Here is a 14808-nt window from a genome sequence, read left to right as displayed (position 1 = left end):
TGGAATCAGTTTGATAAGGCCTTCTTTCGATGAGGAAGGCATGACCCCTGTTTCCCAAACCTGCTGAAACATAACCGCCAATGGCTTCACCAGCTACGTGGCCGAGTTCTCAAAGAATTCATTAGTGAGACCATCCCAACCAGGACTTTTATCCTTAGGCAGGTGTAACAAAACATCCATAACTTCCTCCTCGCAAATATCCGCCTCCAAAGTGGCTTGCATATCAAGTGGAACCTGCTGGCGGACCAGATGATAGAAGACCGAGCGGGCATGCGTAACCTGGCTAGAAGGCGAGGGAGAAGAACCAAGAAGTTCCATAAAATAATTTCTGCACATATTGATAATGGTCTGCGGATCAGTGACCATGCGACCTTCCAAATCCTGGAGTCTAGTCATATTTTCGTGAGCAAGAGAAGCATGCAAGGCGCGAAAGAACTTATGAGACTGACAGGCACTATCTTGCAATGTGTCAGTCAAGTTATGCAGCTTGGCCTGCTGATAAGATTTCAACTGAAACACTTGAATAAGATGGGCCAAACGACAACAGAAAATCATCATCTGGGGTATCCACGAGCAACGAACGGACCAAAGCCAGTAAGTCCTCTGCTGCATGTTGACGTCGCCGACAAAGAGAGGCATGATGGATCCCATACTGCCGAGCAACCTGCTGCACATTAGAGAGCAGCCGTGCAAAGGAAGCCAAGCCCTCAGAGGCGAAGACCAATAAGAACCTCTCAATCAATTGCTGCATATAGCCCTGAAAAATTGGATGCTTCAAATAAAAGGAGTTGAAACGTAAAGGGAGCCTATCCAGCAACTGCATAAAAGGTGCAATAGGTTGTGCACGCATCTCAAGATGGAGAGGGAAATGGTCCGACAATGCATATTGCTGCAAGACCTTCATTTCCAGCATCTCGGGAAGAAAATCATCCCCCTGCATGATATACATTCGGTCCAACCACGACCAAGTAGTTGCATATTGTGCGGAATGAAAAGTAAACCCTGAAAAAGAAGGGTGAAGCCACGACCAAAGATCTTGCTTAAGTACGCGCAAAGCAAAGGAATTCCACACTCGGCTTTCCGGCGCATCCATTACCGAATGCCCTGAAGTGGACTGAGAAGAGTCAACACACATATTGAAATCTCCCATAAAAAACCCCCTTCGGCCAAGTGACATCGAGCCCTGCAAAGTCGACCAAAGATCCTGTCGGGATGCGGGATCATTCGGAGCATAGAGACCCAGCAACCATAAAATCTCTCCTTCAAATAAGACTTCGATTACCAGAAAACGGCCCTATACATCATTTTTAACAAGAACAGGCTGGTATTTCTCATGGACAATCATCAGCACGCCCGAATAGTGCGTAGCATGTGTCCTTGCATAAAACAGACGGAATCCATGACAATCCACAACTTTTCCTGCTTCACCGTGACTTTTGTGCTCAACTGCACACAATACATCCCATTGGTTCTCATGCAAGACAGTCCACATGGCATGTTGCTTATGGCGAGAGCAAATGCCTCGCACATTCCACGTGGCTATCTTCATATATCTTCAAAAAAAGGAAGTCAGGAATGAGCGCTTGTTGCCTCGATTTCACCTTTTCCGCGAGAGCATCAAGGACACCCTCATCCAGAAAATCAGCCAATACTGCAAACGAATTCTGGCGACCTGCTTTAGAGGTAGAAGGAAAATCCACTGCCTTGGGAGTGGGGCAGGGATAACGCCGATCCCAGGGTGTAATCACATTACCTTTGGTATCAAACGCTAGCTTAGCAGGTGGGCCCTTGGGACCGTCTGTATAGACTTTCCTTGTAGACTGATTACGGGGGGCAGACGGGGCCATAGTACGCGCAGCATGCTGTGAAGTGAACATTTCTTTCCTGCGCATATACGTGCGCACGGAATCCTGTCAAGCATTAGGCCCAGGATCCGCCAGGCCTGCATCCAACTTTTTACCTTTTTTTTGACGTGCCTCAATCCAATCAGTGCTACGGGAATCCAAACCCAGGACCTGTTGTTTGCCTTTATCCACGACATAAGGTGGCTGAAGGGCCTCCTGTGCCGGGGCATCAAGCACCATGTCATCCTTAGGCAGCACAACATGCGCATCCTCGGAAGACGGTTGTCTTTCGGGGCATTCGGCCATAAAATGCCCCAATTTACCACATGAAAAGCAGTGTCCTGCAAAGTTGCCCCATTTCAAGCGAAAATGCAAAGGATGCATGCCAGAACAATTGAGGCGAAACCACGCAGGCCTTTTCCTGGCCGTGTCCCATAACATGCATAAACGGTTTCGATTCATAGCCCTGAGGCTTGGGGGAACCAGCACTGTTCCCACAACTGCCATCGCATCCTTCAACAATGGCCAATAGACCGCCGGACAATTTTCCACTTCCACCCACACCGGGCATTCTCGTTGAAGCAGACGCTAGAAGTCTCCCATAGGGCGCCATGGTACAACATGGACCAAGCGGCGATCAAAGAATAATGGCAACTTGGACAGGAGCTCAGCTCGATGTGTTTCCGATTTCAACAGCACCTCATAAAAGCCGCGAGGTCCAAGGAAGATCTCCTCAACACACTTCCCTTGCAATAAATGGTGCATCCACTGGCGAATATGTGAAAGCACTGGGATCTTGCCAGTGAAGAAAAGTATAACGGCACGGTCATAAAACACCGAAAAAGACCGCAAGACTGATTTCGGGTCCACCGTGGCTTCCAGCACGTCATCAGTTCCCGCGTCAGAAAAAGTTTCATTATTATGCTGGACATAATCGCCAAGCAGAGTATTGGCAAAGTCCAACAAATGCTCCCAGTCAATCTCCTGCGAATCCTTAGGATCAGAGGCAACCTGCGCATAGGAACGTTCCTGAGGACCCATTGGCTCGTCAGAAGTATGCTTGGAGCGTTTGCCCGCAGGCGGCAGTTCAGAACCCGAAGGCATCTCCTCCGTGCACGGCATTATATCCTCCGGCTCCTCTGTATCAGAATTAGGGCCAAGGGCTGCCACCGTCCGGTCTAGAAAATCCATATCCATGCCAGCCATACTGCTGTCTTCTCTCTCTGTCAGGGGGCACAGCCAAGAGCAACGCTCTCTCTCTCTCTCTCTCTCTCTCTCTCTCTCTCTCTCTCTCTCTCTCTCTCTCTCTCAAACACACAGAGCAGGGCGATGCAGGAAGGAAGGTTGTACGCCAGTAAGCCTGGCAGGTCAGGAGGGTATTCACAGGTAAGCAAAGGCAGGATTCGATGTGACGGGCAGGGCAGAGAGGACTCTGCGTATATGACGTATAGGGCAGGGCGCAACCCTAACGAGGCAGGTTAGGTCTGGGTTCGCAGCAGAACGGCAGTCTTTTTGTGTCGCTGATGTAGACAAGCAGGGATCGTTTCAGGCGCTACCTCTCTCTTGCTTCGTCTGAAGTCGCGTGGCCCTTGTACGCTGCAAGGGCGGAACTGAAGTGACGGGTGGAGGCAATCCGCAGGGGGGGCGAACGGGATATCGCTGTCAGGTCGAAGGATAGTTGGCGCAGGTCACAATCGTCGCCATCGCCCGCCTCCGTTCATTTCTCTCTCTCTCTCTCTCTCTCTCTCTCTCTCTCTCTCTCTCAAGCATACATGCCCTTTATTTGTATGATCATTCATATATGATGTATCCACTCCTATGTATGTACTTGTAAGTTGTAGTGCATGTTGCGCGTGCGGCATATGCGAGAGAGGTTTTGGCGTGTTACCCTCAAGTATTCATCTTATATACTCCAATAGCATTGCTATTTAGACTTTAAACATCTATTCTATCATCTATAATTGAAAATAATGAAGTTATTTTTTTTTCGTACTAATATCGTACCGTACCTTATAAAATCTCAAGGTACCATTTAGTACCGTATTTTATCGTACCGTACCGTACTGTACTTTTCTTACCTGACAACTATGCTTGGGAGTCTTATTCACAGGGCCCACCTTTTCTATGCGAGGCAGCAGACACTAGACTAACTCGTGGATACACAGCACTAGGTGGTTCGGAGAGGATGTGCTCATAGGTGCAATTCCAAGAACCCCGCTCTAAGCTATGGCTCTTCGATACACTGGTCACATCCATACTACTTTATGAAGTATAGATATGGGAGCCCAGTCTTGACCACCATAGCAGATCAGGGCGCACTTACGGATGGAGGTCGATGGAGAAACCCCTAGTGTCCATGATATCAAGGATGTTTAGATGTAAGGCCTCAGTGCCACATGAGATCATCAGAGCCGAGCTAGCAGCTATACCGATTGTGGTAGAGGCCCTCACTCGATCGGTCGCATACATACATAGAGCGAGAGAGAGAGAGGAGTCGATACCACATTGAGAGGGAAACTGGTCCCTTTCCCTTTACATTAATTTATTTAAACAAACCATGGACACGGAGTGCCTAAACCATATACAAAAGGGTTGATTTGTTGCAATTATAAAAAACCCTAATTGTTGCAAGCTTGGGCAACAAGTTGATTTTCTTCTTTAGTGCTTGGATTAGATCTAACTAAGTAGAAAGCACTTCTTGGATGAGAGTTAGATAGGAGAATACAAAGCATGTGGCTGAAATTTCAGCATGAGAGCTTATTCCAAATGAAGAGAGAGACCTCCAAGATATAGGTGTGGGGCTTGGGTGCTCAAAAGTGAAAAGTAGAGGCTATTGAAAAGGAAGGCGTTCTAGCCATTGACCACCCTTAAATAAAAAAATGAACATTTAATTATATTTTGAAAAACTCTTAAATAATACAAATTGACGTTCAAAGTACATGAACATCAAATTAATTTGGAATCATTGAGCTAATATGTCTTCCGTAACAATTGATAAACAAAAGGCTTGTTATAGGATGCTTGGGTACTAAGGAAACCTATGGCAAGACAGAAACTTGAAATTGTGACACCACAATATTGGGGCACCATGTAGACAACCCTGGTCCCAAAGACTATAAGGGAGTTTTGGATCTAACTCTTTCACAGCTTCCAATAGGAGGTAAGCCTAACCTTGATGATACCTTTCCCCATGAGTGTGGCCTTTACAATGTTCGAGGTGTCAACAAGGATAGTAAGAATTAGCCAATTGCCTAAGAGTGGGAGGGGAGTGCCTTACAAACTATCCCAAAGGTAGCTGTCTCCAAATTTGACTTTACTCAACTGGGGTCTCTTTTGATAGAACAACCTAAATGTTTCCTCTGGAGTCCTTGCATAATGATAGCTTCTTATAAACTTATCAGGATTGTTTCTTTGGTTTTTGTATAAAGTAAAATGCATGTAATCCAAGAAGGGAGAGTGTATGCTAGTTTTTGTGTCTTTGGTTTGTGTTATTATTTGAGGTGCTCATAAGTTTTACTAGCCTCAGTCTGAGGTGCTGTGAATTCTTAAAATTGTTTCTTCTACATTGCTATCTATGCCCTTATTATTTATCAGTCTCAGCTAAATTCTTTAGATTCATGCATTTAGACCTAAATTTCATTGTTAACATACAGATCTTTGCACTTCACACAACATCATTATGCTATGTCTGGACATTTCTCTAACACTGGATTGTTCCAGGTAGGTTGCATTACTCGATTGGTTCCACAGAAAGGTGTGCACTTGATTCGTCATGCCATATTCCATACCCTAGAGCAAGGGGGTCAGTTTATACTTCTTGGCTCTAGTCCAATACCTCATATTCAGGTGAATCACTACACCACTGGCCAATGTGTATCACTGCTTGCTTTCACATTGTGGTTGGTACAATAATCTTTCTTGATACATGTTTTCAGCAAAGTACCTCACAACTTCAGTCTTCTCTCTTGTATAACCATCTCATTGTGATGCCTTAACTGTTGGGGGATTTTATGGGCTAACTGTTAAGTATCCTTTCAAGCGTGGAAATACTAGTCACTTTTATTGGCTTCCTACTTGATGAGACTCAAAGCTATGAAGGGACTGATTTTCTATGGCGAAAGGTCATAGTTAGGTTTTAAGAGTCTCAATGTTGAGAGACCACTTCAGCGAGACAGACAGGAAAGAAGAAAACAAGAAGTTAAGCCATACTATATCTATATGAATGTACAAGCTGCTTATTGATACTTCACATATCTTCAAGCCCCATAGCTTTTTTTGTCCTGGGGATCTCATGAGCCACTAGAATTGCTCTGAGCACCTCCATGGACTGTTGATTCAACAGGTTGTGGATGCCTGAAATTTAATGTTCTTTGTTGCTTTTGAATCCTTCAGCCTGGATGAATTTTTTGATCTTCTTGCACCGTGATCTAGGACCTTGTCCTAGTCCATGAAGAGATCTCTTTTGAGTGTGCAGACCTGGGATACTACGGATCCACGTGTTCGAGAGATTGCTGGATGTGTTTCTCTTCTGGTCAAGTCCTCATTCAACAGAGCATTCTTGACATCCGGTTAAGTGTAACCAATCATACAGAATGAATCAAGACCAAATAACAAGGGAGAAGTACTATTCTATGTCTCCAAGCTTAGTGGCTTAATCTACTCTTGATATACACTCACTTTATTGCTAAGTTGAATGATTACAATGCTTATTGTACAGCTCCACTGTTGTGCAAAACAGTAATCATGCTAGAGTACGCCAAACTCATATACTATAATTTGAATTTGTGTTAAGTGATACACCCTGTTAGATAGGTCTATGGAATTCTCAAACCTATGTCTACAAGCTTAGTGTCATATAATGACGATACATATTGTCTCTTCCTAAGTCCCACCTACAATCCAAGATATTTGACTGTCTACCTTTGCATTACCCATCTGAAACTCAAGTGGGCTTCCCTATGAATGTTGGAGGTATGACTTGTTAGAAAACCAATTGACTGTTTCCAATTGATTTTTTTACCTGTTGCTGTGCAAATGCCTCCAGTGCCAGTCTCACTCTCTCCACCATAAACTCACCATCCTCAATATACAAGGCCATATCAGTTATATACATTGAGTTCAACAACTCTGCATTTGTTTGCAGTGATAGCCTTAGGCCTCTAAGCCTGCTGACTCTCGTGCAAAGGAAGTAGGCCAGCAGTCTCCACGAAGTGCAAGAAGGGGTAAGGAGCTAGAGGGCAGCCCTGCCTGACTGAGCACTCCATACTGAACTCTTTTCCCTCACCTCTGATCACTCTTGTGCTGGCCCACTTATATACTGCTGAGACCCAATTGATCCATTGCTGAGGAAAGCCTAACCATGTTATGGTTCCCTTGAGGAAGTCCTAATCAACCCTATTGTATCCTTTCTTGAAATCCAAGAGCACCATTACAAGGCCCACTGTGTTGAGCGACGAGCCCACTTTGTAGTCTGAAAGAAGGTGAAGATGTTACCGAGGATGCTCCAATCATGGGCGAAACCTGTCCAGGGGTCATGAATGATGTCCTAAAGGAGGGGGTGAAGTCTAGCATCGGTCATCTTTGTAGTAACTTATAGGCCGCTAACAACAAGGTGATGGGATCATTAGGTGAGCTCTATTCCCCCCTTCTGGGGAGGAGACAAACAAGACCAACAAACAAGCTACTTGGCATTTGTCCAGAGCTGAAGATCTCTTGGAAATCTGAAACAGGGCATCCTTCACCTCCTCCTAGAAGATAAGGAAGAATGCCTTAGAGAGGCCATCCTGCCTTGGGCAGTTCTACCCATCTTGTGCTTGGAATGTGCAAAATTTCTTCTGCTCAATAAAGGGTGTAATGAGTGAGTGTCCCATCACCTCTATCATCGTAGACTGACTGCACTCCTACAGTTGGTGCTGTAGAGGATCCCCTCCCCTGTTTGTTGCCACCTGCTTCCTTGCCACCCTCCAGCCTTGTCCTCTGCCCATCATCCTGCCTACCCACTAGCATGTCCTCTCGCCGCCGCCCCACTTGCCGCGCTCTTGCCTTGCCACCTCCCTACTTGCTGCCATCTTGCTTACTGCCATTGCCTCTCCTTGCTCCCCTGCTGTCGACTACTGCTTACTGCTGCTTGCCTACTATCTTTCTTGTTGCCTCCCTCCCTATCTACTACCGATGCTGCCCCTATTTTACATTGCCTAAAGTTCTAGAGATTGAGGACGGAAAAATCACTTACAATGAGCAACAGGATAGCTTGGACAGTGCCTCAACTGCCATGCTTTTAGATACTAGGCCTCAAAGTGCACACTTTGGGGTGAATGCCACTCAGCAGGGGGATGTTCATCAATCACATGCACACTCATTGATGGACAAGATGGCTTCACTAGTGTTCAATGTTACTGAGATAGGGGTCAGCCCAGTCCCCAACAAACCCAGTGCAGAGTGGGCGCATCAAATGTATCCCCCATCAATGTGTTTCTCTGCAGTGGCAGCCTTCCCCCCAGTGAAAGTGTCTTCACATACAAATCCAAATCCCCCACCCCCCAAAAACCCACCACCTAAAAAAGAAAAATTAAGGGGAAGAAAACACAAAACTCCCACTCTCCTCCACTTTTCTAAAGCCTGCTCCATAGTAGGGTGGATCGCCTTCTCACGTGCCAAACACCTATTGGGTATTTCACTGACGCCTCACTTACGCCTACGCTCACATAGGAGTGTCGGTGATCAGTAGAACATTGGGGCACTTTTTACTCTCGGTATGAGAGGTTTTTTCCCCCAGACTTATTGTCTGATTTCCAATGTGCTTATGTCACACACTTACAAGCACTTATCGAGTTCGGGTGTGAACACCCCCTACAACCCTAAGGTTAAGGGTTGTGCCTTGTACTTTCAGTCTACACTCTTTCAGTTTATTGCATTGGGTGTCGTGCTTCACTTTCACACTCTCTATTGCATTCTGTGTTGAGCTTCGATCCTGTCTCTATCTCACATTTGGTATTAGAGTTGAGGCCTCTGTTCAGCTCAGCTCCGCTCAGCCTTCGGGAGTCTTTGCTCAGGTTCAGCTCTGCTCAACAACCGCCAACCAGGAAGCAACCGCCACTGCCCAGCAGGTCTATCACCTGTGGCAATAAGAAGCACAGCACCGCCACTACCCTGCATCTCGCCAGTCTGCTTGGGAGATTGCCCACCAGGCTGCCTCTGCCCCAGCCTCCCTACTTGCGTCGCCCCTGTCGTGGTTGTGCCGCCTCTGGCCACGTTGCTTTTGGCCACGCCGCCTTTGGCCATGCTCGCCTCCTGGCAACAAATCCGCCTCTACCCTACGACATCCAGTACTCTGTGCCCTGGGTCGCCTGCCACTACCCCTGCAGCTCGTCAGTATCCCGTCTGCCCGCCAGGTACAAGCCGTCCGCCTACCTGTTGCAGTGCTTGCCATGCCAGTCTTCAGCCTCCTGCGTTGTCTGCGTCCAGTGCTCCAGTCTCTTCTATAGCGCGTGCAGCCGCCACGCCCGCCTGTGACGACGGCTGCGCCACCCAATTAGCCTGTACCCGCCAGCTCACTAGTGCTATGCTAGACGCCTGCATCTAAGGAAGCTCCCGTCAGGTCCTTGACATGCAGCCTATTACCATTTTGATCCTGCGCTTACGACTAAATCTACGCCTGGGCCACGAGCTTGTTTGGCACATTCAGAGGTTTTTTAAAAAAAAAAAACCATTTTTATTCCGAAATTCATTTTTGGACAAAGGGGCTTCAGCCTAGGAAGACACAGAACTGTGAATACGTGTCCCAAACACGGTTGATGCAAATTTATTAGCAAATTTATCAGAAATTTTGGGGCTTTTGTGTTTTTTGAGGACATTGGCACATGTACTGCAGTTTCGGTCACTGATATATTGCTTTAGAAAAATTTGGGCCAAGAAATTTTGGGGGTTTTGCTAATACAATGTTGCTGAACACTGAATGCACCTTAGACTGTGTGCATTAGAGACAGTTTTGATAGAGTGCACCTAAGTGTCCTAATTGTAGCAAATTATTTGCTGTAATTTTTGGAAAATTTCAGATTTCCAATTTGGTCTAGCTTGGACATTGCTCTTTTGCTTCTTTTGGTAATTGATTATGTGGTGGCGATCAACCGCCAAGACCCACGGACGACTTATTGCTTCAAGCGTTCCAAGCCGAGCACTAATGGCTACCTCTTATATAGCGGGCGCGCTATCCATCTCTGCGGGTGTAGTGAGCTTACCTCCATGCCCAATCGAGTTACCTCCTCTTCTGAGCACTCCAGTAGCTCCACGATCCAAGTGCAAGCTTCAACTAAGCTCCATCCTCTGGCTCTACGCTCCAAGCTCCATCGCCGCGAGCAAGACAAGATAAGAGAAGAGAATAGAAGAAGAGAGGAGAAGATGGAGAGCTTCTCATCCAAGCTCCCTCACTCTCACATACACTCACTCCCTCACACTCTCACACTCCCTCTCTCAAGCACAAGCTCCAACAAGCAAGAACAAAGAGAAGAAGAAGAAGAAGAGAATTACTTTTGGCCACACACAAGAATGACCTTCTCATCCACTTTTCAACTTTATATAAAAAACCCTAAATCCCTTTTGGGTGGTCATCCCCTTATCCCCGTTTTTTACATGGCCTAGGTCCTTTTCCATTGTCTTCCTAGCTTCCTTCCTACTGCCCATCTACCTTTACAAATTGCACGGGTGAGAGCCCGGCGCTCTTAAATTAAATTATGATGCGCCTTGCGCTCTTTTACAAAAGTATTGACTTGCGCTTTTTCTTGTGTGTATTTTTTCTTTATTTAGGAATTTTCTGCACTTCTTGTGTTTCCATATTTTTCTTGGCGCGCCTTTGTCTTCCGTTCCACTTTTGCCTTAGCCTTGTCCTCTGCTTTAGATTTTCCGGATTTTCCAGCTTGTTCATTTGAGGGCTAACATTACCCCTCTCCTAGACGAGTGCCAGTCCCATGGCACTCACCGTTGTAGGTAGCAGGCTTTGGCATGCACTGAAGACGTGGGTGGAGGAGATTGTTGTGGTTGGCCTTGGAGGAATTTTAGTGGTGGTACGGATGAAGTTGGTTGGTGGCACTTTGTAGGCCTGATTGGTTGGTGATAGGATTGTTGATGTAGTTGATAGGGTTGGTTGTTGTTGGGAGTTACACTTATGGGTTGGCACAGGTGTGGATGTGCTGGGGATTTTGCACATGACAATTCATTGGTAGGCTTGCATAATGAGAACGGACAAGAGTTCAGAGTTGAGTGTTGATGAAGAGCTGATGGTACTTTCGTTGGAGTCAATACCTGCAATTGAAAACCTCTCATATAGTCGCTCTCTAGGGGTTAGTGCTAGTCTTCTTATCGTGCATAGGACATAGTTTGATTAGTTTGGGAGATAGGTCGATGAACTCTAGGCGAGCCGAGAGTAATGTCCTGCACTTGAGGACCCAAACTGTATAGAGATTGTGGTGCAGATATTATGTAAGTGCACGTAGATACTTAGATATTACGTAGGTAGTAGAAGACTGTTGGTCTGGTGTCCCGTAGCAACGTGTGGATAAAGCAAAGTTGTCAATGTTGAGGAGAAGTACACATGAAGGTCCATGAGACATCATTTGCGTTGTGACAACACAATGTAGCATAATTGAACTCATTGACATCTTAACTTTTGGTAGCTGATAGCTACTTGTCTTGCCCGACGAGTACGGTGTTCTTTCCATGGCTGTTCGTGCATTGCTTACCACGATCGATTGCAATGGTACTGAAGTGGAGTGCAAAAAAAGGAATCGTACAAGTGGGTCAGGGTGACAGGTCTAACCATAGGTGTGTCGTGCCCTTGATGTGCCTTGAACAATTGTGGGAGATGTGAAAAGGGCTAGGGGACTAGGAACGGAGCCAACCGACCAAGGTCATTGGACGCACCTAATTTGAGGACCCTTAGGTGTTGTGCTGTGATTGTGAGTGCTTTTTTCTTTTTCTTTCGTTGTTTCTTTCTTTCTTTTCTTTTATTGTCCTTTCTTTTTGTTTTCTCTTTTTCTTTTTTCTTTTTCTACTTTTTTTTTTGTTGAAAATAAACCATTGCAATATGTTGAGGCCATCAGCCTTTCATTTGGATTGGGAAATATAGAGAGTCAAAGGCCGTGAAAATGGATATTACAACGATGATTGTGTTACTAGTCTCGTTGCTAGGTAGAGTCCGACCCAGAAAGAGAGAGTAGCCAATGACTATGCTTTGGGCGGTGCTCAAATGCAGTGTGGGTGTTCTGCAAGGGTGCTTTTCTCTTCCGGCAGTGAGACTTCCGTCATGGCTCTTTGTGAGATTAGTGGTCTAGAGGTAACTTGGATATTGAACACCTTCGTACAAAGACATGTGTCGTTTTGCATCTACTTGACACTTCGTGAGAGTATATGCAAGTCACATCCGTCAACTTTAATGAATAGATGCAACGCAAAAAGACATTACTTTATCTAAATCCTATGGTGTTGACTGCGATGCATATCACCGGTGCTTGTTAAAGACATGACATGTATTAGTAGTAGGTAAGGAAAGTTTGTACAGTCAAGGAGCCTACCCCTTTAACCACTTAAAGACAAAAAGTTATGGCAAGATGGCATTTGGTAAGTAGCTTATACAACATAGAGACTATTCTATTTGTATGAGGCAGGGTGAGTTCAGATGATCATGTGATTGGGGCGGTGCTAGCAGTGGGCTCCTATCAAGCTGCACAGGGAAGACATCGGCTTGGACCCAAATGGTGGAGTCCTTGGCCGCCACGGAATCAAGAATGCTCTGGAATAACTCGACAAATTCCTTCTTGTTTCTAGTTGTATTTTTTTCTTTCGAGCACCTGGTGCTCGAGTGTCTAGGGAGGGCCTGCACGGCAGGGGTCACTATCCCCCAGGCGTTCCCTTGTGTCTTTCTCTTCCTGGCCTAGGGAGTTTTTGGTCTGCGTCCTCGGCAGTGTCATTTTGGGCCTTGTCTTGGTGCATACCTCTTTAGGGTAGTCATGTAGCGTTCTGGTGGAGGAGCTTGTGCCGTATGCTCTCTCCGACAATGAAGAGCTTTCCTACAGGCCAGCTGCATTATGTGCTCCATGATGGCTACTGTGGGGGAACTTGCAAAATGTGAATCAAGGGTTAGGCCCTGAGGCATGATAGAATCGTTCGCATGAAAGGGATTAAACAATGGATTAATAAGCGCATATGACGAGAAGGGGTGAGGTGAGGTATGCAGTGTTTGCTGTAGAGGGACGGTGCCCCGTGTACATCCTCAGAGGTGTTGGTCAGGGCTTCCCATGGCATTCATGAGGGTTGCATGCCCTCCACCCGGAGGCGAGAATGGTCACACAACTTCTAGACGTGTGGTGAGGGGAGGACCCTAGGGGCTCAGCCTACCAAACCCAAACTTTTTTCCCTGGACTTGACTACCATTGCTTGTGTATGTTGGTATTATCTGTACAGTGTTACAAAACTCATTGTTTATTTATGTACATATTTATGAACCCATGTCACTTCGTGAGGATAAGAACCAATTGTAGAACTCGGGATTGTTTTGGAGTGTGGCACACGCATCTAGCACTCGTGGCAGCTTATTCAATAACAACAATTATTTTGCGACATCGAGTAGCATGGTGCCTTGTCTGAGCCTACTCAACATGTAGCTCCTCCTTAGTGAGAATCTTATCAACCAGAGAGTTTTCGTGGCTAGTTTTCGGCTAAGTCTGTACCCCGAATGGCAGTCAATACTCGAAGGGAAGTCGGTGCCACATAGGTTGGGTCTATTTGAGACCGCCCTTTGGCCAATCACTCCTCTGAGACTGTCATAATCTGGGCTCCTAGTTTGGCCATTGTAACGCAGTTTTCAAACCAACATTTTTCAAATTGACTTCGACCCTCTAGTTGTTGCTTTAGTTGCTCTATCACTAAGAGATTTGGTTGGCAAAGCACTTCGTTGAATGTTATAGTTAGGCGTAGTTCGTTGGCCTCCTCGTCAGAGATGAATTGCATGCGCTTATGTAGGAGCGTGTCATTGCGATCGTTAAGATATTCTTGCTCTTCCCAGGGCAAAGGACCTGGCAAGTATTCTTCAAGTTGCTCCCTAGGGAATATACACGTGTCTGCAAGGATGTAGACGTGCGCGAATAATTTAAGTTTAGCGTCCAACTCAGTCAAGCACTCTGTGACACTTCTATGTTCTATGAAGGCTTGCTCGGTTGCTATCTCATGCAAGGTTCTAGAAGTTTCTCTAGGCTTTAGCATAGCTAGGGAGTCGGGCCTAGGTGAGCAAGATTGGTCAATGCTAGGATTGCCTATATCCTTGGGGTTTTCATGTTTTTCCTGAGACTTTGCTGCTATTGTGTCATGGTTCTCCTAGGATGTGACTGGTATAGTTTTGTCAGCCTATTGTGATAGTGTTGCATTCACTCTTGGTTGGTCAATGCGAGTTCTGTTGTTGGTGGATTGAGGGTTGCAAGCAACCATTGATAGTAATGGTTGCTTTGACTTCTCAGAACACATGGATGCATCTGAGGTTTCACCGCTGCTAGGAGAGATGACAATGGGTTCATTGATGGATGGACTTGATGTTTTATTCCTCCGCTTTTCAGCGCTCTTGGTCTCGATCTTCTTGGCGTCTGTTGCCACTTGCAACTGCCATTGTTGTTTTCGTTGTTTTCTCCTCTTTTATTTTCTTAAGAAATTAAGGTGTATCCCTTGAAGACTCTTGACCCTGAACTAGGTCAGTCGTTGATGTGCTTGGTTGGGTATCACCATCCTCTTTCTCTAGTGTGTCCTCATGGGACATAGCTGCGGCTTGTTGAACAGCCTCATGAGCTTGTGACGGTACGACTGCTGCTCCTCTTGGAGAGTCTAGCTCCTTAGTCAATTCTCCTTTGTTTAGCTCCTCCTCCGATTCTTGATTGGAACTGGTAGCCGCTAGTTCAGTTGATGGGCTATTGTTGGTGGATTGTAG

The 14808-nt window shown here is 46.0% G+C and overlaps 1 protein-coding gene across 6 annotated transcripts in view; it reads left to right on the top strand.

The window, feature by feature from the left end:
* The window catches only part of SS4 (starch synthase 4), a 141905-nt gene that overhangs the window by 105809 nt on the left and 21288 nt on the right, over positions 1-14808 (top strand). For all 6 annotated transcript variants that reach the window (XM_087687033.1, XM_087687032.1, XM_087687034.1 and 3 more), the window contains one exon: positions 5565-5690. In XM_087687033.1, coding sequence (XP_087543159.1) covers positions 5565-5690 — 126 coding nt within the window. Of the gene's footprint in view, positions 1-5564; positions 5691-14808 lie in introns of those variants that run through there.

This window comes from Lygodium microphyllum, chromosome 10 (genome assembly GCF_053477565.2).
Source record: "Lygodium microphyllum isolate KBCC chromosome 10, Lygodium_microphyllum_v1.1.10, whole genome shotgun sequence".
In the NCBI taxonomy this organism is placed as follows: domain Eukaryota; kingdom Viridiplantae; phylum Streptophyta; class Polypodiopsida; order Schizaeales; family Lygodiaceae; genus Lygodium; species Lygodium microphyllum.
This window is presented reverse-complemented; position numbering and strand designations above follow the sequence as displayed.